The 27,835-nt window shown below is 37.3% G+C and overlaps 1 protein-coding gene across 3 annotated transcripts; it reads right to left on the bottom strand.

Annotated features, from left to right (window-relative positions):
- Positions 1–1,107: 1,107 nt before the first annotated feature.
- LOC137615369 (uncharacterized) lies at positions 1,108–27,835 on the bottom strand. Of its 3 annotated transcripts, none has more exons than XM_068345186.1 (4): positions 27,696–27,835; positions 3,777–3,838; positions 2,751–2,840; positions 1,108–1,615 (listed from the first exon to the last, which is right to left on the bottom strand). In XM_068345186.1, coding segments are annotated over exons 1-4 (345 nt in total). In that variant the 5' UTR covers positions 27,698–27,835; the 3' UTR covers positions 1,108–1,424. The 3 variants fall into 3 exon arrangements, with proteins under 3 accessions (XP_068201287.1, XP_068201286.1, XP_068201288.1); XM_068345185.1 differs by lacking the exon at positions 27,696–27,835 and adding an exon at positions 6,408–6,547; XM_068345187.1 differs by lacking the exons at positions 1,108–1,615; positions 2,751–2,840; positions 3,777–3,838 and adding exons at positions 21,998–22,505; positions 23,573–23,653; positions 24,901–24,962 and having other exon boundaries at positions 27,696–27,790.

Genomic DNA, 27,835 nt, shown 5'->3' on the forward strand with positions numbered 1-27,835 from the left:
TCTATTTCATCTCTTGGATTTTACCCTCATTTCTTTATTAGGTTTTTTGGTTTTTCTGTTCTTTTTCCTTGATCTTATTTATAAACTTTTCCATCTTTTTCTTGTGCTGATTCCACTAACTTTGTTAAATTACTGGTCATATCTTCTTTATGAGCTTCCATTTCAATATGTAACGGAGAGAACATATTTTTTATTGCTTTACTAAACTCATCAGATTTTTTCCCTTATTACAGGAGTGTTTATTTCATTTATTTTAATAAATTTTTATCTTTTTTTTCCCTTAGATCTGAAATAATTTAGCTTCTCACTCTTTTATGGTCGCTTGATTTATATATATATATATATATATATATATATATATATATATATATATATATATATATATTATATATATGTATGTATATATATATGTATATATGTATATATATGCATATATATATTTATACATATATACATTCACATATATATATATATATATATATATATATATATATATATATATATATATATATTGCGTGTATAATATATCAATAAATTAAAAGAAGTACACACTGCCTTCCGTATCAGCGAGTTCTACCTCATTAGGGCACCTGGTTGGTCGGGTGTGTGGCTGAATATATATATATATATATATATATATATATATATATATATATATATATATATATATGTATGTATGTATGTATATATATATATGTATATATATACATATATATATATGTATATATATGTATATATGTATATATATATATATATATATATATATGTGTGTGTGTGTTTGTGTACACACACACACACACATATATATATATATATATATATATATATATATATATATATATGTATATGTTTGTCTTCACACACACATAGTATATATATATATATATATATATATATATATATATATATATATATATATATGTTTGTCTTCATACACAGACACACAAAAACACACACACACACACACACACACACACATATATATATATATATATATATATATATATATATATATGTATGTATGTATGTATATACTTACTGTATGTGTTCACTAATTGAAGATATTGTTAAGAATGCATAACAAGAATATGCCATTAAAAGATTAGATAAAACTGGGAAAGATAATTTATTCTCATAAATTTATACATTGGTTTACAAAAGCTTAGAAAATGGACAAGGTCTTTGTGTTCTTGAAAAAGTACTTTGAAAGATTTAAACGATGCTTATTTCCTTTTTGAGGTTTTTGAAAGTGCTCAAGGTGACTGAACCACTGATCATTCATAGATATAGTTGAACTTTAGATGGTGATTCATTTGTTTAGAATGCCATGAGTATTCTCACTTAAGTTTTGTTGATGTTATTCCCCAATCTTGCTAATTATTATCATTATTGCTATTGTTGTTATTTCATATTTTGTATTGGGATTAATTTACCAATTTCATGAGAAGGGCTCCTAAGAGGAGAGGTAGGGCCACTGTACTGACAGAGGAACTGTTGCAGAGATCAGTGTTGCAATAGCAGATTTCAGCTGTGACTCCCAGATATTTGCCCGACGAACATTCTTCTTTTTGTTCTACAATGTTACAGCCATAAATCGAGACTTCGTCGCTATCTTCTGTTAAGAAAGAAAGATTAACCATGAGTTGCATAAATAAAGATTGGAATATAGGAAGAAAATATAAAGCTCGTCTAATTAAAATCTGAAGGTTATTTTATGCCATGTGTAATTAGTGCAATGAAGAAAGGATTACATGGCAGCATAAATTGCGCACACGTCATGAGCAGTATGCTCGATGAAACTATAGTGATTTTTTAAGAGTTATTGTCTGGTTAAGGTCAGCAATTGGTTAAGTAACCACCAGTGAATGATAGGAATCTTTAACAAATACCCTCCAGATCAAGGGATTGGAGCTAGCAATTCGTCCTGGAAACCAATCTTTAAAAAACAAAGAATTCTGTATATATATCATTGAAATTAAGTGTATTTTTCTTTGGGATGGTAAATTTCCGCCAGTCAGAGAAATGGCTTCTAGAAATCTAATATGCTTCTGAAAGTATAAGAGATGAAATTTAAACATTGAAGCTGATTGGTATGAAACGATCACTGGTAGGGTTTATATAACGTATCATTGCTTTAAAATCTTCTTTTCAAGATTTTTGTATCGTTCGTTATTTTTAATGTATGGGCTTTTTCTAACAGAATGAAACCACTAAGAACAAAACTTTCGTGCAGCTTTTGATAAATTTTTGTAAGTGTTTAGTTGAAGGAATATTATTTTAATACGCTGATTCTATTAACTGCCATCACAATTAATTTATATTTTCTGCATTGATTCTATACTTCCCTCATATATAACTAGTCTTTTCTATTTAAAGGTTTAAAGGTCACTCATGAATGGCAGAGGTAAGGGACAGTGACATTGCCCTAGCAATCAGGACAATGCCCTAGAGACTGACCATATGATATATGATCAGCTCCCAAGCCTCTTCTCCATCCAAGCTAGGACAAGGGAGGGCCAGGCAGTGGCTGCTGTTGCCTCAGCAGATAGACCTAGAGGCACCCCCAAAACCCCCAACCTTAGCTCACAAGGGTGGTAAGGTTGCAGACACTAATGGCCCTAACGAGTCTGAGCGGTTACCAATCAGGCCACAACAACCCTCAACAAATAAATATGAATATTTCTAATGTAAATATTGAAAGAGACCCGGTAATGGCTTTACACTAAGGAAAATATTTTTTGCGAACTCACTAAACTTCCCGGTTGCCTTCAAGCAGGAACCAGAGCAAGGTGCCTTTGTGGTAGTCTCCTCGCCCCCATTGTAACACTCCAAGCAGTAACCTGAAGAAATAATAAGATGATGTGAGGAATAAATGAACCTGTATAAACAATCTTGATTCAAGACATGTACATTGCAGATGGATTAAGCAGGGAATTATATAATGCGTTCATAAGATCTTTCACATTCAAATCTAGGCAATTCTTGGTGCGGATGCATAATATATATATATATATATATATATATATATATATATACTGTATATATATATATATTATTTTTATATATATACATATATATGCATATATACAGTATATTTATATGTATATATAAAGTATATATCTATATGTATATATACAGTATATATATAATATATATATAGATAGATATATAATTTTGTATATATATATATATATACATATATGTATATGTATATATATATATATTATATATATACATATATGTATATGTATATATATATTATATATATACATATATGTATATGTATATATATATATATATAGAGAGAGAGAGAGAGAGAGAGAGAGAGAGAGAGAGAGAGAGAGAGAGAGAGAGAGAGAGAGAGAGAGAGAGAGAGAGTTATTAAGTTGTTTAATATTCAGTACGATTTTTTTTCTGCATGATACGCTACATTCACTAATTGACACCAACAACAAAATCTTTTAGACTTCAGGTATTCAAATGGAAGCATTGGGAATAATTAAGCTTACGGCAACATTGCTCCATCTGTTATCTGTTCTAGAGCAACATTGCTGCATGAAGCTTATGTCGGCGTCTGTGATCCTACCAAGTTTGACGTCAGAAAGCATTTAATAATGAATAATAAATCAAATTGGGATGAGAGTCTCCCATTTATGCTTTATGACTTTACATCTATTTTCTTTAAGAGGCATGCATGATAGCAACGTTGTTCGAGACATGACACATCATATGAAAAGTAGATATGAAAACAGATCGGATAAATGAAAGCAGCTTACCTGTTTGGAAGACAGCAAATGCCACGATGGCAATTGCAACTACCTTCATGGGAAGAGAAAACCTGTCGAGGAAAAGTACAATTAATCTCGTTGAAAGTATTGATATTGCCACAGTCAACGAATTATTATTATTATTATTATTATTATTATTATTATTACTAGCAAAGCTACAACCCTAGTTGGAAAAGCAAGATGCTATAAGCCCAAGGGCTCCAACGGGGAAAAATAGTCCAGTGAGGAAAGGAAATAAGAAAATATGTAAACAATATGAGAAATAATGAACAATTGAAATAAAATATTTTATAAATAGTCACAACATCAAAACAGATATTTCAAATATAAGCCATCAAAGACTTATATCAGCCTATTCAACATGAAAACATTTGCTGCAAGTTTGAACCTCTGAAGTTTTACCAATTCAACTACCCGATTAGGAAGATCATTCCACAATTTGGTCACAGCTGGAATGAAACTTCTAGAATACTGTGTAGCATTGAGCCTCGTGGTGAAGGCTGCCTATTAGAATTAACTGTATGCTTAGTATTATGAACAGGATGGAACTGTCCGGGAAGATTTTAATGTAAAGGATGATCAGAATTATGAAAAATCTTATGCAACATGCATATCGAACTAATGGAACGACGGTGCCAGAAGTTAATATTTGAGGGTTTCCTTACCGTGGCCTGGCCTGGTAACCTGTTTGTGAACAGTGTCCGGTTTCTTAACAGTAAGATTGCCAGGACACGATTTGGAAACGATAAGACTATTTGGTCGGGGCTCTAGTGAGGTCAAGACTTGAAAGAAGGATACACAATTGCATGTCTCCACATATGATGTCCTTAAAAAGAGATTGAAAAGTATAAAAAGGAAATTTGCAGAATTCAGGCATAATTATCAATCTCTCTCTTAATGGTTTCATATCTTCCTACAGAATTTTAGAGTATGTAGACTTCGGTATTTGCTAAACATTGGATGGTATGATCCATGACTAATATTCACATTAATGAATAACTTTGAAAGGGCTCATTTTTCCTTTGCCTACACATACACAGAATAGTCCGTCCTATTTCCACATTCTCCTCTGTCCTCATACACTTAACAGCAATGAGATTTCTAAAAAAAATCCTCTTCAAGCAAGGGGTTAGCTGCTACACTGTAATTGTTCGGTAACCATTTTCCTCTTGGTAAGGATATAAGAGACTTTAGCTGTGGTAAGCAGCTCTTCTAGATCTAGAAGGTCACTCCAAAATCAATTGTTGGTTCTTTAGTCTTGGGTAGTGCTATAGCCTCTGTACCATGGTCTTCCACTGCCTTTGGTAGAGGTTTCTTGCTTGAGGGTACACTCGGGCACTATTCTACCTCATTTTTCTTCTGTTTTTTATGTTTTTATAGATTATTATTATTATTATTATTATTATTATTATTATTATTATTATTATTATTATTATTATTACTTCCTAAGCTACAATCCTAGTTGGAAAAGCTGGATGCCATAAGCTCAAGGGCTCCAACAATAGCCCAGTGAGGAAAGGAAATAAATAAACTAAGATAAAAGTAATGAACAATTAAGATATAAAACATTAAACTAAATATTTCATACATGAAATATAAAAACTTTGAAGAAACAACAAGAGGAAGAGAAATAATATAGAATAGTGAGCCCGAGTGTACCCTTCCGATCTATTTTAATGGTGTTGCTGTTCTTGAAATATTTCAATTGTTCATAATTTTTGTGTAGCTTATTTATTTCCTTTCCTCACTGGGCTTCTTTCAGCGTTGGAGCCCTTGGGCTTATAGCACCCTTTTTTTCTAACGATGGTTGTAGCTTAGCAAGTAATAATGATAACGATGACAATCAATGAAATTTTTCTTTTCAATTTACATAAAGATAATAAATCGAAAGTGAATTGAATCTTGCAATCGTTCTTCAGTTCGAGGAAGTCATTAAAGATCTAATAGAGTCCATATACCTTTTTACAATATAAATACTGGAAAGGCTTCTTGGTCCTTGATTTTTTTTATTTCATCATGAAATCACTTAACTGGGGATTTATAAGACTGGATTTATGTTTCCTGTTAACACCGTATGTTGCCAGAAAAATCAATTCATTAATCACACTGTATTTCCTTCGGTGGAAGTTTGCCTTGCACGTTAATGCTCTTTCTTATCTTGTTTCATTCAGATAGGGACGCATTTTGAATAATGATATTGACTAACTTTCCTTAAAAGGATGCTTTCTGTGAGCTGCGAAATATAGTAGGAGGTAATTGAAAGCAAAAAGCTCGGGGATGGGGGGTGGGGGAGGGGAGCTTGAAGGTTTCTTACAGCAAACCTAGTGCAAAATTCAATTTATCATTGGATCTGAAAATCTTGATACGGTATAATCTCTAAATTTTGAAGTCCTTCAAAGCTAAAAATCGTCTTGGCATAAGAGAATATTCCATGTCTACTCTGCCAGATGTTAATCTCCAATTTGAAGTATATCATTGCCTACTAGATATGCAACGGTAGAGCCGGAGACAGCAACATTCAAATTTAGATCGAGAATAAATACACACACACTCTCATACATACATAACAGTACGAAGAATGTAGCCGATAATCGTGTGACCTCCGAAAGCAAAACTTACATTCTTGAATAAAAGAATCGATGAGGTCGCTAAAGACTCCTTCGCACTCGCCACGGAACTGCTAGAGGGAAGGGCCACACGTATGGTCTTATATGTTTTAGGGGTTGGGGGTATGTTAATTATCAAGATAGAATGGGGGGGGGGGGGATATGGCGGGGCCCAATTTCAGAGAGATAAAGTCACCGGACTTGTATAACGCCGCCGTGGCCCACGATCCTCCCGTGTGAAAAGTTCGCTGTGGATTTAGTTTTTATATTTGGATTTATTAGGAAAATATGTTAGATGACAAATATGTAACTTTATAACATTAAAACAACCAAACAAATATTTTACAGATTAGATAACTGAAATTTGACGTGCATTTAATAGTTTATACTGATAGAATGAATAATGACACACATATAATTATTCAAATTACTTTTATTAATCACGTTCCGAGAATTTTCATTTTCTTCGGTTTTCTAGACGAACTAATATTCCTATTCAAAACACGAATTTCAAGGAATGCACAATATATAACAAAAGCTTTAATTACTTCTTATGGTAATGTGATGGTATAGGTTTTAAACCTTGATAATCAAATCAGTTATTTTATCTGTTACGCGTTTTCTAAGTTTTAGATATTTTCCCCTTGATGACAATTAGTTTTCCCATAGTTTTTAAATAACTGGAAAATTCTTCGCTCGATTGCAGTAGTTTTCCACGTTCAATCTTCCTTCGTTGATATATTCCCAAGGAATTCACGTTGAGGAAACTTGCAAACTGTATAACGACTTACATATTGTAAGCGTCTATCTTACAGCGCATTTTATAATGCTTATTTTTTTCCATTTTAAATTCTACATTGTCCTAATTTTGCTAATCATTATTAAATTCCAATGGTGAACAAAACATCATAGCTGATTGTCACAGCTCTTTTAGGGTAGAATTTTCTTCATCCACAAAGATTACGTTATGTTCAACCAGGTTTTTAATAGTTTATATATGAAAGGTCTATTTTAGTGTTGTTATTGTTCTTAGAATATTTTACATCAATTGTTCATTACTTCTCTTGTAGTTTATCTATTTCCTTATATCCTTTCCTCACTGGGCTATTTTTCCCTCTTGGAGCCCTTGGTCTTATAGCATCCTACTTTTCCAAGTAGGGTTGTAGCTTAGATAATAATAATAATAATAATAATAATAATAATAATAATAATGATAATAAAAATAATAATAATAATCCTGAAAAATGAACCTGGTGTCATCATATCTCTTTTGAGTGTTGAAGTTTGATCCTAAGAGTGCATGTCCTTGCCTAGAATGTGGGATATGATTTGGTGCTTAAATGCAACAGATGATATGTGTTGAATACATGCATCCCTCTGTCTATATGTAGTCAGACTTGTGTTTTAAGACTATCCTGTTTTATTCTAATAGTCAGGCCTTCTCCATCATGAGGCTTAATACTACACAGTGTTCTAGAAGTTTTATTCCAGCTGTGACCAATTTGTGGAATGGTCTTACTAATCAGGTAGTTGAATCAGTAGAACTTCCAAAGTTCAAACTTGCAGCAAATGATTTTATGTTGAACAGGCTGACATAAGGGGACAGGGCATCTCCAGTTATTTTTCCTCTAAGGATTTAGGGCATCTCCAGTTATTTTTCTTACAAAGGGTTAGGGTATTTCTAGTTATTTTTCTTCAAGGGGTCAGGTCATCTCCAGTTATTTTCCTCCAAGGGGTCAGGGCATCTCCAGTTATTTTTCCTCCAAGGGATCAGGGCATCTCCAGTTATTTTTCCTCGAAGGGGACAGGGTATCTCCAGTTAATTTTCCTCCAAGGGATCAGAGCATCTCCAGTTATTTTTCCTCTAAGGGGGCTGGGATCTCCAGTTATTTTTCTTCCAACGGGACAGCCCATCTCCAGTTATTTTTCCTCGAATGGGTCAGGGCATCTCCAGTTATTTTCTTCCAAGGGGTCAGGGCATCTCCAGTTATTTTTCTTCAAGGGGTCAGGGCATCTCCAGTTATTTTTCTCCAAGGGGTCAGGGCATCTCCAGTTATTTTTCCTCCAAGGGATCAGGGCATCTCCAGTTATTTTTTTCTAAGGGATCAGGGCATCTTCAGTTATTTTTCCTCCAAGGGGCCAGGGCATCTCCAGTTATTTTTCCTCCAAGAGGTCAGGTCAGCTCCAGTCACTTTTTCTCCAAGGGAGATCAGGACATCTCCAGTTATTTTTCCTTCAAGGGGTCAGGGCATCTCCAGTTATTCATCCTCCAATGAGTCAGGGCATCTCCAGTTATTTCTCCTTCAAGGGTTAGGGCATCTCTAGTTATTTTGATTTCCAGTTTGTCAGGTCATCTCCAATAATTTTTCCTCCAAGGGCTCAGGGCATCTCCAGTTAGTTTTCTTCCAAGGGATCAGGGTAACTCTCCACTTATTTTTCCTCCAAGGGGTCAGGTCATCTCCAGTTATTTTCCTCCAAGGGTTCAGGGTATCTCCTGTTATTTTTCCTCCAAGGGGTGAGGACATTATCAGTTTTTTTTTTTCCTCCAAAGGTAAGGGAATTTCCAGTTATTCCTCCTCCAAGGGGTCAGGGCATATCCAGTTTTTTCCCTTCAAGGGGTTATTGCGTATCCAGTTCTTTTTCCTCTAAGGGATCAAGGTATCTCCGGTTATATTTCCTCAAAGGGGTCAGGGAATCTCCAGCTATTTTTCTAACCAAGGGATCAGGGCATCTCCAGTTATTTTCCCCCAAGGGGCATGTCATCTCCAGTTATTTTCCCCCAAGGGGCATGTCATCTCCAGTTATTTTCCCCCAAGGGGCATGTCATCTCCAGTTATTTTTCTCCAAGGGGTTATTATTCGTGTCATCACTTAGAACTAAAGTTAAAGTAGTTGTACAGTCGACATTATTTACTAGTCGATATGATTCTAGTAATTCACTAAATGGCAAAGCGTCAGGATTTGATGCGTCGTCCATCCAAAAATTGAAGTCTCCACAGATAACTAATTCGTTTTTTCCATGATAATCATATCAATGAGAGCACCGAAATCTTTAAAAAAGATACTAGTGTTTGTTCTAGGAGGTTTGTAGATTGTTACAAAGGATATTCTTCTGTTTTTTTTTCTATATATTCAAAGCTTGTTACACTAATTCTTTTCAACATTTTGGCATTTGAGTATCTTTCATGAATAAAGCGTCCAACACCCCCACCAGACCGGCCTTCTCTCGGTATGTAAAAGAAGGCATGTGTGGGGGCCTCATTTTGGTGGTCTTTGCCTTGTCCAAGTTATTTAACCAAGTTTCAGATAATGCTAGCATATCCAAATATTTCTCTTTTATCAATTCTCGAATTTGAACCGTCTTATCACCTACAGATTGTATATTTACATAGCCGTAGTTTATGATATCCCTAGTAACGATGATCAGTATTTTCCGCGAGTCTTTTCAATTCCAAGTCATAAGCTTAGCAGTCTCTAGAATTTACTGTGTGGTCACTTGGTTTGTTTAACTTTGCAGTTTATACACTTGGACACTTGCTAATTACACTCCCTGGTGGAATGTCTCCCTGAACATCTCCCGCCGTAACGTAACGGAACTTTGTCCCTATTATCATGAATAGCTCTCCGAAATTCAGGATCACATTTCAGCGCATAGTGGATGCCCCCCCCCCCCCACTCCCCCCCCCCAGGCATTTTTCTCCAGGACTACACTTATCTTCTCTTCTATATTTTGGATTTGGTCCAGGCAGCGATTTCTTTGAATCAAAGCATTTACTACATCATCTTCATCATTGTATACATTGCGTATCATTATTTTTGGTTTTAGTTTTCCGATTCTTCTCGTTTCAGTGTCAGCCACCAATGTCTGAATTTTGTTTGCCGCCTCTTCGCTGATCATATTGTTTGCAAAGTTTACAACAACATTTCCATTCGTAGTTGACCTCGTGTTAAGTATAGGAATGTCTCCAAGTGCTTGTTCAACCTCGTGTTTTATTTCAGTAATTTTAGTTGTTGTATTAGTTGATTTGATTATCAACAGATTTTTTTTCCTTAACTTTGTCAGCAAATATCGGTTTCTCCCGGTTTGGGTCTATCAATGTTTGAAGTGTTGCTTTAATTGATTCCATATTCGTGGCAAGAATGTCAATTTTCTCAGTGAGGTCGGTGGTCTGGGTGGAATTTCTGTGTCTGCGGTAAGGTCCGCAAGTTTGTTTTTCAAGTCATCTATTTTCGCATCTTGTTCATTCAGGGCCAGATCTCTCACGTTCACATCTTCCTTTAATTTGGATATTACTAAATTGTTGTGTCTTGCTTCACGTACGCAGTGTGGGCATAACCAATCTAGGTTATCAGTGATGGCTGTCACTATATGCACACATTTCTTATGGTAGAGTCTATTACATTGACATATATATATATATATATATATATATATATATATATATATATATATATATATATATATATATATATATATATATATATATATATATTATATATATATATATATTTGGGCTCAAGCCATGTCGTCCTGATGGAAGTTCCTATAGGGTAGCTTCCTAGGGTATATTACAACTACGGCGATATTCCCAGAGAATTTACCTTAAGGTACCAGAATTCTAACTCCTGGAGCGAGTATCCCTCGTGAAAGGGATATCGCGACATATCAGAGGACGTATTCTTGACACGCCACATGGCAATCTGCATCCCGAACAGAGATTTCGTCTCGCAGGGGGCAAATGGCAAGAAACGAATTCGGGAAAGAAAAAGGGGGAGTCGCTCCCAAGGCTCCCTATCTCCCGATTCGTAAGCGTGCCTGGCGCCAATCCTGGCGCCATCTGTATTCCTTTTTGCGTAGCTTAACAACTCGTGGTTTTTTCCTGTGTTTCTCGCAAATCTTGGATTTATTCTGCTTTTCATGGCTTCTTTGTCTTCGTCGGCCTCCGATAAGTTGAGTACCATGTCTTTTATGTATAAATGTAGGCTCTTGGTAATTTTTTGAGTGATTAATAGGATTAATCTTTGTTACAAGAGCCGTAGCCTACCGGAGGCGTCATGGATGCTGTCGCTCGCTAGGTATAAGTTTAGTTAGTCAGAGCGACATTCCCGGTTGTTTTGCTTTAAAAAATTTTAGCTATTTAGCATTACATTGGATTTCCTTTCGTGCTTAGTATTATTTTGGCGAAGTATTCGCCATTCTGGCCTACGCTAGGCCATGTAGCCTAGTCGTTTGGTCTTAGTACTTTATGCATGATTTTGGTTTTTCCGAGTGTATTAAAATTTTATTGAAGCTTTAGGCTATGTTTTATACATCTAAGATTGTGTGGAATATATCCAAGATAGTATACGAGTGAGTTTCGGTGATTTAGGTAATCGATTCTCTTGGTGCCTAGGCTAAGTTGCTTATGGAGCCTTAGTATACTTTCTCCCCGGTTGCTTTCTTTTCTTCGGAGAAGGTCTGCAATCCCTTTCCCTCTGTTTAAGCCTTGGGCTTATCCCTAAGTGGTTTTTTCCGAATTAATTTTCGATAAAACTATACTGGGGTGTTACTGTACCTTCCTGTTCCAGTAAGTCTGGTTCAAAGAGGGACAGAACAACAGAGTTTTTAGTCTGAGTCTGTGCTTGTCTGGCTTGGGGTAGAGTCTCCCTCGCTGGCCTGATACAGACAAAGGTGGCTTAGCCTCCTTAGGTCACTACCAAAGGTTTCTGTGGATATGATTCCTTCTTTTGTGATCTACCAGACTAGTCCTTGTTGCTGTTCTCGGGGGAGGATAAGTTTCTTTCCCTGGGAGTGGCAACACCTTCCTTGCTTTGGTGCTCTGGGAGCTGGCAAGTATTGCTGGCCTCCCCCCTTAGATCTCCCTTAGGCTAAGATAAGTTTCTTGGCTGCGGGTGATCCGTCACTAAAGCAAGGTTGGTAGGACCCTCTTTTGTCCCTTCCCCCTCTATCTCCGTAATGGCTTAGCCATTACAGTACTGTAGCCATTACAGTACTGTACGTCGTTCTACATCTGGACCTAGTATAGGTTAGGATGTGGAATTGACTCAGCCCCCTGCCGGCCGGCAGAGCTGCCGGCTGGCAAGGGTCTTATTTTTTGAGTGCTGCCCGGACCTCCCTTGGTCCCTCATCCATGCCTGCCTTTAGAGCCAGACGGCATTGGCCAGGAAGCCTGAATTAGATTCTCCCCTTCCTTATATGCATTCTTTCGGATTGCCGGGCTTGGAGGTAGTGTACACTCTTATCCCGGCATCCATCCTATTTTTCTTCTAGTGCTGTACCCGACCCGGCTGCCGGCCTCATAGGCCGGCAGCCGGGCAGGTGTAGTCCTCTGGTTCTTTTGCTGCCGGCTGGCATCGGTCCTGTACCTTTGCCGGCCGGCTAATGTCAGCCCTTGTCTGCCGGTCACCAAGAGTGTGGCCAGCAGCTGGGTACTACCTTGTGTAGTTGCCGGCCGGCAGCCATTGCCGGCCGACATTGGCTGTTGCCGGCTGGCAATTGCTGCCGACCGGCACATGCATTTGAACCAGAGTTCTGCCGCCTTATAGCTGTTAAGTAGTATACTTTAAAGCTGGTTAGGGTGTGTGCCGGCCGGCACGTATCCTCCTATACTGTACTAGTATTCTTCAGTATAACATATACAGTAAGAAGAAAACTATAGTATGGGTTTTGGTACAGCACTGTGTGTTCTAACATTTTTGTGTTTTCTTGCACAGTCCTTTGCTGTTGCCCTACAGATAGGAAAGTGAGTTCTTTCCTGTATATTATCCAGGATTTTAAAATCATTGCTTAGGTGTGAGCTCCACCTGTTTCCTCTGGAAACTTTGCATTGGTTACTCTAGAAGAGATTAACCATTTGATTTTATTATCTGGAAGGCTGCAGCAATGGGTTGTGAGGGAAACACAAGTGTGTGTCTTTCCTTTCTGAATTGTTATGCTATACTATGCATATCCAGTGATACATAGTTCACTTGATACTCATGGAAATTTCTTCTCTTTACAGAAGGACCCTCCGAAGTGCGGAAGTGCTTTCTGCAATGTCCGCAGCAAGAACCTCTGCGGACATGAGTTTTGTAGGAGACACGCAGCATGCGCTGTCTCCAAGGATGATCTCCGGTATTTGGACCCTCAGGTATGTACTGTGTGCACTAACCTGATTACTGAGGCCTTTGATTCCCCTAGGACGGCGGAATCAAGGGATATAGCTAGGAAGAAGCTTTGTACCTGGGTAAGGGGCTTCCAAAAGAACACTTCTGGCCCTTATCTTCCAAGTGAGAAGATGAGGGCGTATCTTTTCCCTAAGGCATCAGCTGATGCAGTGATTCCCCAGCCTCAAGAGGAGATCCCCCAAGTACTGATCCAGGTGGATGCTGAAGTCGCAGTCGCGATGCAAGACATCCAGTTAGATGACAGGATGTCTGATGTGGACGAGCGTCTGGAGGAAGACCTCCTGGCAAAAACCCAGGATGAAGTTCAAGCCCCAGACGTTGTAGAGGAAGAGGTCAACGAGGTGTCGGCTACTCCGGTTCAGATTCCGGAGCCTATTCCCTCAACATCGGCCGGTCTCCCAGTAGAGCTGGGACAGGCCCTCTCTTCTATTGTTGGAATGATCCAACAAATGCAGAAGGAGAATCAGGAGAAGGCGGCTGCAATGGAACTGCGGATGCAGTGCCTTGCAGAATCACATGGGCCCCAGAAAAAGCCCAATGTGAAAGACCTTCCCTTGTGCTCAGATGCTAACCCATGGAGGTATGCTGAGCACATGCCGATGACGACTGGAAAGATCGTCATCTCGGATAAGCTGGGCTCAGTTCCCCTGGAGGAGGTGGAATTCTGGCCCAGCAAGGCATCATATCCGGACTGTTATGTCCGGCTGAGGAAGGAACCAGCTTCAAAGGAGGAGACAGAGCCGAAGGAGGTCATAGTGATGGACCATGCTAAGGCTCAAGCTCTACTTTCATCCTCGATGAAAGAGAGGGGCTTCTCTAACTCAAAGGTAGCCGCATTGAGCAAGAAGCTCCCTTCCTTTGTGTCCTCGCCTACTAGAGCCTTCCCCTTTTTACAGAAAGGGTTTGCGGCTGTACTAAAAGCAGTCGAGGCCGGCAAGCCTTGCCCCTCCCTGGAGGAGTGTAAACCCTTGTCGCTGGCCCTGCCTGTGGACCACAAAGACTGGAAGGACGTCCATCTTACGTTCTCAGTTGGAAAGTTGGAGGCTGATATTGCCGGACGTCAGTTCGGCGAGGACCTCCCTAAGCTGTCTGACTTTCTTTTGCGAAGAGAGTTCGAGACAAAAGAAAGACTGGCTGCCTCAATGTCTCTTCAGACTACTCTCGAGACGATGGCAAGTGACCCCAAGGTCCATGAAATGTTCATGGTGGTGGCCAAGACTCATCTGGCCACAGTGACGAAGGATCTTTATGGCTTCGTCAAGGCAAGGAGAGCTTGTAGGGAGTTCGTGTTCACCTCGGCTACGGTGAGGCACGAGCCAAGGAAACTAATCTCCTCCAACATTTGGGGAAAAGACCTTTTCCCTACCGACTTGGTCAAAGAAGTTGTTGATAAGGCCGCCTTGGAGAATAGAAACCTTCTCCAGAAGTGGGGCCTGCCTATCAAAAGAAAGTCTTCCCAGGATGAGGTAGGCCGTGGGGCATGCTGACAAAAGATGCCTAAATAATGAAGTTTGATTGACCCTCCTCGCAACTACCTGAAAACACTTGTTCTAATGTAATTTTGGGGTGCTCTTTCCAAAAATTCAATGTTCTCCTCTGTAAAGTTGCACATTAACCCACTACAGGCGAAATACATTAACCTATGAAATTCACATTTTCTCCACTGAAGGAATGTTTTTTTTCACAATTTCTGTCCATGGTTTACCAAAAAGGATATCTTATATAGACATTTTTTTACAAATTACATAATATAGTTTTAAAAAATGAGTCTTCTTCTCTATCAGGGAATATGCCTAATGCTGATACAGTTTCCGTTTGTGCTAGATAAAAAGTGTTTTTTTTTTCATTTAAAGTAAATTTTTGTAAAAGACATTTTTCTTAAAATCAAAATCGTTAGTAATGTCCATTTCAGTCCATGCTCATGCTCATCCTCATGCTAAAAATCGTGCCTGATTATAATCATTTTCAACTTACTCATAGCTCGCCTTCCTCGTTAATGTCATCATCAAAATCGGTATCTTGTATCAAGCTATCTTCATCTGTATATATATATATATATATATATATATATATATATATATATATATATATATATATATATATATATATATATATATATATATATATATATATATATATATATATATATATATATATATATATATATACATATATATATACACATATATATACATATATATATACACATATATATACGTATATATATATATATATATATATATATATATATATATATATATATATATATATATATATATATATATATATATATATATATATATATATATATATATATATATATATATATATATATATATATATATATATATATATATATATATATATATATATATATATATATATATATATATATATATATATATATATATATATATATATATATATATATATATATATATATATATATATATATATATATATATATATATATATATATATATACATATATATATATATATATATATATATATATATATTTTATATATATATACATACATACATATATATAAATACATACATACATACATACATATATACATATACACATATACATACACATATACATATATATGCAATATTGATCAACGAAACTGAGTTACGAACCTTTTTAACCAACACTACAGCAAAATACCAGGAACGGAAAAGAATTTGATGTCTTGAGTTGAGATAATGTTGAGTTATGATGATGTAAAGTGGAATTGTACCTTTTAAAACACGCTATCTTCCGCATCCGAGAGAAATATGGCAACAGCGCATTAGAGATGTGGCACCAGCACGAGATTCCGTTTCTAATGCTCTTATTGGATAAGAACCTGTGCAGAGCCATCTAGTGGCAAGAAATTGAACTAAATTCTGTTGAATATTAGGAGGCTAATAATTAGTAATTACTAATTAATGTGCAAGTTATTTTTGGAGAACATTGTATTTTTTTGTAGCTAAGAACATACTGAATAACATATAAAAAAATTGGATAGTTGCAGGGTGGGTCAAATAAAAGTGAACAATATTGCTGTATGCCCCACGGCCTAAGGGTCCTCAACCAATGAGGAAGACTATGAGGACTAGGCTACCGTCTCGGCCAGCCAAGCCTGTTAGACAGCAACAGCAACTGCAATTGCCATTGCCCCCAGTGCCCCAGATCGTGGCACAAACCCCGACCACTTTTCAGTGGGTACCCCAGGCCGTGTCGACACAGTCCACGGCATTCACCCCAGCGTTCGAAGGGCAGTCTACTTCCTTTCGAGCAAAGCCTAGAGGAGCAGCCAGAGGCTCGTTTAGGCGCCCCTCAAGGGGAAGGGGATTCAGGGGTGGTCGTGGTCAGGGAGGCAAGACCTCAGGACGGCAGTCCAAGTGAGATGATACCGGTAGGAGGGAGACTTCTGAAATTTCGGGATCAGAGGACCTTCGATCCCTGGGCCCACAGCCTACTCAAGAATGGACTGGGCTGGAGCTGGTACAGCACTCCACCCCCGTGCCTTCGGTTTTTCCAACACTCCACCCCCGTTATGGAGGAGTACGTTCAAGAACTGTTGGAGAAAAAAGGTGATCCGAAGGGTGAAGCCCATCAATTTCTGAGGGAGGCTGTTTTGTGTTCCCAAGAAAGACTCGGAAAAGCTCAGAGTCATTCTGGACTTGTCGCCACTCAACAAGTTCATAGTGAATTGCAAATTCAAAATGCTAACACTGCAACACATAAGGACCTTACTGCCCAAGAGGGCATATTCCGTCTCTATAGACTTGTCAGACGCCTATTGGCACATTCCAATTAGCCATCGACTCTCCCCCTACCTAGGGTTCAGGCTACAACAAAGACTATACGCCTTCGGAGCCATGCCATTCGGGCTAAACATAGCCCCAAGGATTTTTACGAAGCTTGCGAGCGTAGCTCTCAAACAATTACGCCTAAAGGGAATTCAGGTAGTAGCCTACCTGGACGACTGGTTGGTGTGGGCAGCATCCGAGACAGAATGCTTGCAAGCTTCCAGTCAAGTGATCCAGTTCCTAGAGTACCTAGGCTTCAAGATCAACAGAAAAAAGTCTCAACTTTCTCCATCTCAAAAGTTTTAGTGGCTGGGAATCCACTGGGACCTTTTGTCACACCGTTTCTCCATCCCGGCGAAGAAAAGGAAGGAGATAGCGGGTTCTGTCAAGAGACTTCTAGATTCCGAAAGGATATCAAGACGCGAACAGGAGAGGGTACTGGGCTCTCTCCAGTTTGCTTCGGTGACAGACCCAGTGCTAAGAGCACAGCTAAAGGATGCAACCGGAGTTTGGAGAAGTTATGCATCAAACGCGCGAAGAGATCTGAGAAGACCAGTTCCGCTTCGGCTAAGTACTCTTCTCAGGCCTAGGTCCCAAGCCAGACATCTAAAGAAGTCGGTTCTTCAGCCACCTCCCCCGTCGGTGACGATTCACTCAGACGCCTCGAAGGAGGGATGGGGAGGTCACTCTCATCGGAATAAAGTCCAGGGGACTTGGTCCAAGCTATTCAAGACCTTTCACATAAAACTTTCTAGAAGCTATGGCAGTGCTCCTTACCTTAAAGAAAGTCTCCCCGCGTCACTCGATCCACATAAGGTTGGTGATGGACAGCGAGGTAGTTGTGAGATGCTTGAATCGACAAGGATCGAGGTCACCAACCTCTCAACCAGGTGATGTTGGCCATCTTCCGATTGGCGGAAAAGAAGAAGTGGTACCTGTCCGGCAGTTCACCTTCAAGGAGTCCGCAATGTGACGGCGGACGCTCTATCCAGGTTTCACACCGATAGAGTCGGAATGGTCCTTAGACGCAGGATCATTCTCCTTCATTCTGAATCAAGTCCCCAGAACTGCAGATAGACCTCTTTGCGACGAAAGATAACAAGAAGTTGCCCCTGTATGTGTCCCCGTACGAGGACCCCTTAGCGGAAGCAGTGGACGCGATGTCCCTCGACTGGAACAGATGGTCCAAAGATTTATCTGTTCCCATCCTCACACTAACCTTCTGTTGAGGGTCCTCAACAAACTGAGATCCTTCAAGGGGGTAGCGGCAATAGTGGCCCACAAGTGGCCGAACAGCGTGTGGTTCCCCCTGAGCATTGGAACTGTAGCTGAAGTTTGTACCAGCTACCAGATCCAGTTCTGACCCAGCGAGTCCAGAAGTCAACTGTCTGCGCTTCATTACAGAAAACCCGGACCCGCATGTTTTCCCTAGCATGATTTTCTCTCCCTAGCGGTGAGAAAGCGTTTCGGGATTTCGAAAGCCAGCATAGACTTCCTTGAGGAATATAAGTGCAAATCTACTAGAGGCAATATGAGTCATCTTGGAGAAAATGGGTGGCCTTTTGTCAAGGCGAAGAATCCGCAGGAGATCTTGACAGACTTCTGCTTATCTTTCTTCTCCACCTCCATGGTCAAGGATTGGCAGCTAACACGATTTCAGCGTGTAAGTCTGCTTTGACAAGACCCATTCTATATGCCTTCCAGGTCGACCTAGGTAACGAGATCTTTAATAAAGTCCCGAAAGCCTGCGCTAGGCTCAGACCTTCAGCACCTCCAAAGCCCATTTCATGGTCTTTAGACAAGTTCTTCATTTCGCTTCTCTGTTGAGCAATGAAGAGTGTGCGTTAAAGGATTTGACACAAAAAGTTATTTTCCTATTTGCACTCGCGTCCGGGGCCAGGGTTAGTGAGATTGCAGCCCTCTCGAGAGAGGCAGGTCGTGTTCAGTTCCTGGATGGGGGAGAACTGAACCTGTTTCCGGATCCTAGGTTTCTCGCCAAGAATGAGTTACCCACCAACAGGTGGGGTCCCTGGAGAATCTGCCCTCTGAAAGAAGATGCATCTCTATGTCCAGTAGAATGCCTAAAGGTCTATCTTTATAGAACTTCAGACTTCTAGGGTGGTCAACTATTCAGGGGAGAAACATCAGGCTCAAATTTATCTCTGAATCAACTCAGAGCGAAAATCACATATTTTATTCGCAGAGCGGATCCTGACAGTACACCCGCAGGTCACGATCCGAGGAAAGTTGCCTCATCCTTAAATTTCTTTAATTGTATGGATTTTGAACATCTTCGTTCATACACTGGCTGGAAGTCTTCCAGAGTGTTCTTTCGCCACTATGCGAAGCAAGTAGAGGAACTAAAGAGATCTGTGGTAGCAGTGGGTCGCGGGTGTTAACCCTACTGTTTAACTCTGCGAGGAACAGTGGTTTTAATTGGGTCCAGGGTGAGTGTGTAGTTACATACTGTACTACAAACTAAGTGAGGGCACTGTGTTGCCCATGTAGACTGTTCCATTTCCAAAGGTGAACCTAGCATAAGTGCAGACATGTGTGCCGAGCGTTTCTAACGCTAATGTCATTGATTTGTAATACAGACTTTTATGACTTTGATACCTCGGTATCTTAAAAGTGGCATTTAATGTTTTTTCTTTCAGACAAACAAGTTCTGTTTACTATCATACTTATGCTTGAAGTTTTGGGTTATCCTCTTCTTATGTATATATATATATAATTGTGGTTAACCTGTCTATTTATTGCCTGTCAATAAACTGGTTCTTGAGAACCTTGCGTCTCCTTCACCTGTGTCAATTTATTGGTATAATTGAGCATTCATTCTATGTACCTTATCTGGGATAATTCTAATAGAATTGTTCCTTTATGCAAGCTATGTTGCATTGGTTTTCCTCCTATGCGGATATAAAACCTTTGTCCAATACAAGTATTGTGCGGAGAACTGGTCGATATTTCATATTGACTCAGTGATTCTTTACAAACTATGCTCTACTTAATATAGGGCGAGACCACTATATTAGCTTGCCTGGTATTCATACATAGGTATATGTACTCTTCGAGACTTTTCCAGAGTCTAGTAGGACTTTTCCCTGTAGGGGGCAGGAAGCTCTAACATGGTTTATAGTTAGTTGAAAAGATGTATAACGGTAACATCTTAGGTCTCTAGGTTCAGTCGACCGGGAAAAATTACATCCGGGGAGTACGGCACGTTCTGAGAATCCACAGATACAGTAATGCTCTGGTATACTTCCATCAGGACGACATGGCTTGAGCCCAAAAAACGGATTTTGAGCGAAGCGAAAAATCTATTTTTGGGTGAGATGGCCATGTCGTCCTGATGGACCCGCCCTTGCCTTTCTAAGAAAGGGCAGTAGGACCCCTCCCTACATACAGTATCTGTAGCGCCTCGTGTTCGCTACAAGGAATACAGATGGCGCCAGGATTGCCGCCAGGCACGCTTACGAATCGGGAGATATGGAGCCTTGGGAGCGGCTCCCCCTTTTTCTTTCCCGAATTCGTTTCTTGCCATTTGCCCCGTGCGAGACGAAATCTCTGTTCGGGATGCAGATTGCCATATGGCGTGTCAAGAATACGTCCTCTGATATGTCGCGATATCCCTTTCACGAGGGATACTCGCTCCAGGAGTAAGAATTCTGATACCTTAAGGTAAATTCTCTGGGAATATCGCCGTAGTTGTAATATACCCTAGGATGCTACCCTATAGGAACTTCCATCAGGACGACATGGCCATCTCACCCAAAAATAGATTTTTCGCTTCGCTCAAAATCCGTTATATATATATATATATATATATATATATATATATATATATATATATATATATATATATATATATATATATATATATGTATGTATATATATGTATGTATGTATACATATGTATATATGTATATATGTGTATATATATATATATATATATATATATATATATATATATATATATATATATATATATATATATATATATATATATATACACACATACATATATATACATATATACACTCTCATATATATGTATATGTGTATATATATAATATATATATATATATATATATATATATATATATATATATATATATATATATATATATATATATATATATATATATATATATATTGTGTGTGTGTGTATAATATATCAATAAATTAAAGGAAGCTATCTAAAATCATGCCACTGAAGATCCCAAGTTGTGATTGTATTTTTTGATGTACCTTGGTAAGAGCACTCACTGCCTTCTGCGTCAGCGAGTTGTACCTCATTAGGGCACCTGGTTGGTCGGGTGTGTGGCAATATATATATATATATATATATATATATATATATATATATATATATATATATATATATATATATATACACACATATATACATATGTATATGTATATATATATATGTGTGTGTGTTTGTGTACACACACACACACACATATATATATATATATATATATATATATATATATATATATATATATATATATATATATATATATATATATATGCATGTATGTATGTATATACTTACTGTATGTGTGTGTTCACTAATTGAAGATATTGTTAAGAATGCATCACAAGAATATGCTATTAAAAGATTAGATAAAACTGGGAAAGATAATTTATTCTCATAAATTTATACATTGGTTTACAAAAGCTTAGAAAATGGGCAAGGTCTTTGAGTGCTTGAAAAAGTACTTTGAAAGATATAAACAATGCTTATTTCCTTTTTGAGGTTTTAGAAAGTGCTCAAGGTGACTGAACCACTGATCATTCATAGATATAGTTGAACTTTAGATGGTGATTCATTTGTTTAGAATGCCATGAGTATTCTCACTTAAGTTTTGTTGATGTTATTCCCCAATCTTGCTAATTATTATCATTAATGCTATTGTTGTTATTTCATGTTTTGTATTGGGATTAATTCACCATCTTCATGAGAAGGGCTCCTAAGAGGAGAGGTAGGGCCACTGTACTGACAGAGGAACTGTTGCAGAGATCAGTGTTGCAATAGCAGATTTCAGATTTGACTCCCAGATATTTGCCCGGCGAACAATCATCTTCATGTTTCGAAAGGGAACAGACGTAAATCGAGGCGCCGTCGCTATCCTCTGTTAAGAAAGAAAGATTAACTGAGTTGCATAAATAAAGGTTAGAATATAGGAATAAAATATAAAGCTCGTCTAATTGAAATCAGAAGGTTATTTTATGCCATATGGAATTAGTGTAATTAAGAAAGGAATACATGACAGCATAAATTGCACACATGTCATGAGCAGTATGCTCGATGAAACGATAGTGATTTTTCAAGAGTTATTGTCTGGTTAAGGTCAGCAATTGGTTGAGTAACCACCAGTGAATGATAGAAATCTTTAACAAATACCCTCCAGATCAAGGGATCGGAGCTAGCAATTCGTCCTGGAAACAAATCTTTAAAAAACAAAGAATTCTATTCATATATCATTGAAATAAATAGTGTATTTGGGATGGTAAATTTCCGCCAGTCAGAGAAATGGCTTCTAGAAATCTAATATTTATTCTGAAAGTATAAGAGATGAAATTTAAACATTGAAGCAGATTGGTATGAAACAATCCCTGGTAGGGTTTATACAATGTATCATTGTTTTTAAGAAAAAATTTCAAGATTTTTGTATCGGTCGTAATTTTGAATGTATGGTTTTTTTTTTTTTTTTAAATAAAAGAACTCGACAGATATTTGATAAAGCTTTGAAAATTAATCATCACTATTCTATTTAAAGGTTTAAAGGTCGTTCATGAATGGCAGAGGCAAGGGACAGTGACATTGCTCTAGAAATCAGCACAATGTCCTAGAGACTGACCATATAATATATGATCAGCGCTTAAGCCTCCTCTCCATCCAAGCTAGGACCAAGGAGGGCCAAGCAGTGGCTGCTGTTGCCTCAGCAGATAGACATATAGGCACCCCCAAAACCCCCAACCTTAGCTCACAAGGATTGTAAGGTTGCAGACACTAATGGCACTAACGAGTCTGAGCGGGATTCGAACCCCCGTCTGGCAAACACCAGACAGAGTCGTTACCAATCAGGCCACAACAACCCTCAACGAGTATATATGAATATTTCTAATGGTAATATTGAAAGAGACCCGGTAATGGCTTTAGATTTAGGAAAACATTTAGCGAACTCACTAAACTTACCGGTAACCTTCATGCAGGCGTAAGGGCAAATTCCCTCATTGGTTTTGTGGTCGTCCCCAAGGTAACACTGCAAGCAGTAACCTGAAGAAATAATAAGATGATGTGAGGAATAAGTGAACCTGTAAACGTAAACAATCTTGATTCAAGGCATATACATTACAGATGGATTATGCAGGGGATTATATAATAAGTTCATAAGATCTTTCACATTCAAATCTAGTCCATTCTTGGTGCGAACGCATAATAACGTTTGGGAGGTAAAGTGCGTGCGCATGTACGCACGCATAACTATATATATATATATATATATATATATATATATATATATATATATATATATATATATATATATATATATATATTTATGTATATATATACATACATATATATGTGTATATAATATATATACATACATATATATGTGTTCATGTATTATATACACACACACACATATATATATATATATATATATATATATATATATATATATATATATATATATATATATATATATATATATATATGTATGTATGCATTATATATAGGTATATATATAAATATATATATATATATATATATATGTATATATATATATATATATATATATATATATATATATATATATATATATATGTGTGTGTGTGTGTGTGTACAGTATACTGTATATATATATATATATATATATATATATATATATATATATATATATATATATATATATATATATATATATATATATATATATATATATAGATAGATAGATAGATATATATGCTCTATATACATGTTCAGTATGTATATATGTATGTATATATATGATTATATATATAATTATATATATATAATTATATATATATTGAGAGAGAGAGAGAGAGAGAGAGAGAGAGAGAGAGAGAGAGAGAGAGAGAGAGAGAGAGAGAGAGAGAGAGTTATTAAGTTGTTTGATAATTAGTACGATTTTCTTTCTGCATGATTCGCTACATTCACTAATTGACACCAACAACAAAATCTTTTAGACTTCAGGTATTCAAATGAAAGCATTTTGAATAATGTAGCTTACAGCAACATTGCTTCATCTGTTCTACAGCAACATTGCTGCATGAAGCTTATGTCGGCGTCAGTGATCCCACCAAGTTTGACGTCAGAAAGCATTTAATAATGAATAATAAATCAAATTGGGATGAAAGTCTCCCATTTATGCTTTATGACTTTACATCTATTTTCTTGAAGAGGCAAGCATGATAGCAAAGTTGTTCGAGACATGACACATCATATGAAAAGTAGATATCCAAATATGAAAATAGATCAGATAAATAAAAGCAGCTTACCTGTTTGGAAGACAGCAAATACCACGATGGCAATTGCAACTACCTTCACGGGAAGAGAAAACCTGTCGAGGAAAAGTACAATTAATCTCGTTGAAAGTATTGATATTGCCACAGTCAACGAATTATTATTATTATTATTATTATTATTATTATTATTATTATTATTACTACTACTAGGAGGGTGGGCTGTGGCATCCTAGCAGTACCAGCTGAACTCGGTTTAGTCCCTTGTTAGGCTGGAGGAACGTAGAGAGTAGAGGTCCCCTTTTTTGTTTTGTTTCATTTGTTGATGTCGGCTACCCTCCAAAATTGGGGGAAGTGCCTTGGTATATGTATGTATGTATTACTAGCAAAGCTACAACCCTAGTTGGAAAAGCAAGATGCTATAAGCCCAAGGGCTCCAACGGGGAAAAATAGTCCAGTGAGGAAAGGAAATAAGAAAATATATAAACAATATGAGAAATAATGAACTATTGAAATAAAATATTTTAAAAACAGTCACAACATCAAAACAGATATTTCAAATATAAGCCATCAAAGACTTATATCAGCCTATTCAACATGAAAACATTTGCTGCAAGTTTGAACCTCTGAAGTTTTACCAATTCAACTACCCGATTAGGAAGATCATTCCACAATTTGGTCACAGCTGGAATAAAACTTCTAGAATACTGTGTAGCATTGAGCCTCGTGGTGAAGGCCTGCCTATTAGAATTAACTGTATGCTTAGTATTATGAACAGGATGGAACTGTCCGGGAAGATTTTAATGTAAAGGATGATCAGAATTATGAAAAATCTTATGCAACATGCATATCGAACTAATTGAACGACGGTGCCAGAAGTTAATATCTGAGGGTTTCCTTACCGTGGCCTGGCCTGGTAACCTGTTTGTGAACAGTGTCCGGTTTCTTAACAGTAAGATTGCCAGGACACGATTTGGAAACGATAAGACTATTTGGTCGGGGCTCTAGTGAGGTCAGGACTTGAAAGAAGGATACACAATTGCATGTCTCCACATATGATATCCTTAAAAAGAGATTGAAAAGTATAAAAAGGAAATTTTCAGAATTCAGGCATAATTATCAATCTCTCTCTTAATGGTTTCATATCTTCCTACAGAATTTTAGAGTATGTAGACTTCAGTATTTGCTAAACATTGGATGGTATGATCCATGACCAATATTCACATTAATGAATAACTTTGAAATGGCTAATTTTTCCTTTGCCTACAGATACACAGAATAGTCTGTCCTATTTCCACATTCTCCTCTGTCCTCATACACTTAACAGCAATGAGATTACTAAAATATTCCTCTTCAAACAAGGGGTTAGCTGCTACACTGTAATTGTTCGGTAACCATTTTCTTCTTGGTAAGGATATAAGAGACTTTAGCTGTGGTAAGCAGCTCTTCTAGATCTAGAAGGTCACTCCAAAATCAATTGTTGGTTCTTTAGTCTTGGGTAGTGCTATAGCCTCTGTACCATGGTCTTCCACTGCCTTTGGTAGAGTTTTCTTGCTTGAGGGTACACTCGGGCACTATTCTACCTCATTTCTCTTCTTTTTTTATGTTTTTATAGATTATTATTATTATTATTATTATTATTATTATTACTTGCTAAGCTACAACCCTAGTTGGAAAAGCAGGATGCCATAAGCTCAAGGGCTCCAACAATAGCCCAGTGAGGAAAGGAAATAAATAAACTAAGATAAAAGTAATGAATAATTAAGATATAAAACATTAAACTAAATTTTTCATACATGAAATATAAAAACTTTGAAGAAACAACAAGAGGAAGAGAAATAATATAGAATAGTGAGCCCGAGTGTACCCTTACGATCTATTTTAATGGTGTTGCTGTTCTTGAAATATTTCAATTGTTCATAATTTTTGTGTAGCTTATTTATTTCCTTTGCTCACTGGGCTTCTTTCAGCGTTGGAGCCCTTGGGCTTATAGCACCCTTTTTTTCTAACGATGGTTGTAGCTTAGCAAGTAATAATGAAAACGATGACAATCACTGAAATTTTTCTTTTTAATTTACATAAAGATAATAAATCGAAATTGCATTGAATCTCGCAATCGTTCTTCAGTTCTAGGAAGTCTTTAAAGATCTAATGGAGTCCATATACTTTTTTACAATATAAATACTGGCAAGCTTTCTTGGACCTTGTTTTCTTTTTTTATTTTCTTCATCAGGAAATCACTAAACTGGGGATTTATAAGACTGGATTTATGTTTCATGTTAACACCGTATGTTGCCAGAAAAATCAATTCATTAATCACACTATTTCCTTCGGTGGAAGTTTGCCTTTCACGTTAATGCTCTTTCTTATCTTGTTTCATTCAGATGTGGACGCATTTTGAACAATGATATTGACTAACTTTCCTTAAAAGGATGTTTTCTGAGAGCTGTGAAATATAGTAGGAGGTAATAGGAAGCAAAAAGCTCGGGGGGGGGGGGGGGAGCTTGAAGGTTTCTTACAGCAAACCTAGTGCAAAATTCCATTTATCATTGGATCTGAAAATCTTGATACGGTATAATCTCAAAATTTTGAAGTCCTTCAGAGCTAAAAATCGTCTTTGCATAAGAGAATATTCCATGTCTACTCTGCCAGATGTTAATCTCCAATTAGAAGTATACCGTTGTCTGCTAGATATGCAACGGTAGTGCAGGAGACACCAACATTCAAATTTAGATTGAGAATAAATACACACACACTCTCACACACACAAACACACACATAACTACGAAGAATGTAGTGATAATCGTGTGACCTCCGAAAGCAAAACTTACATTCTTGAATTAAGGAATCTATGAGGTTGCTGTAGACTCTTTCGCACTCGCCACGGAACTGCTTAGAGGGAAGGGCCACACGTATGGCCTTATATGTTTTAGGGGTTGGGGGTGTATTAATTATCTAGATAGAATGGGGT

This window comes from Palaemon carinicauda, chromosome 21 (assembly GCF_036898095.1).
Source record: "Palaemon carinicauda isolate YSFRI2023 chromosome 21, ASM3689809v2, whole genome shotgun sequence".
Classification (NCBI taxonomy): domain Eukaryota; kingdom Metazoa; phylum Arthropoda; class Malacostraca; order Decapoda; family Palaemonidae; genus Palaemon; species Palaemon carinicauda.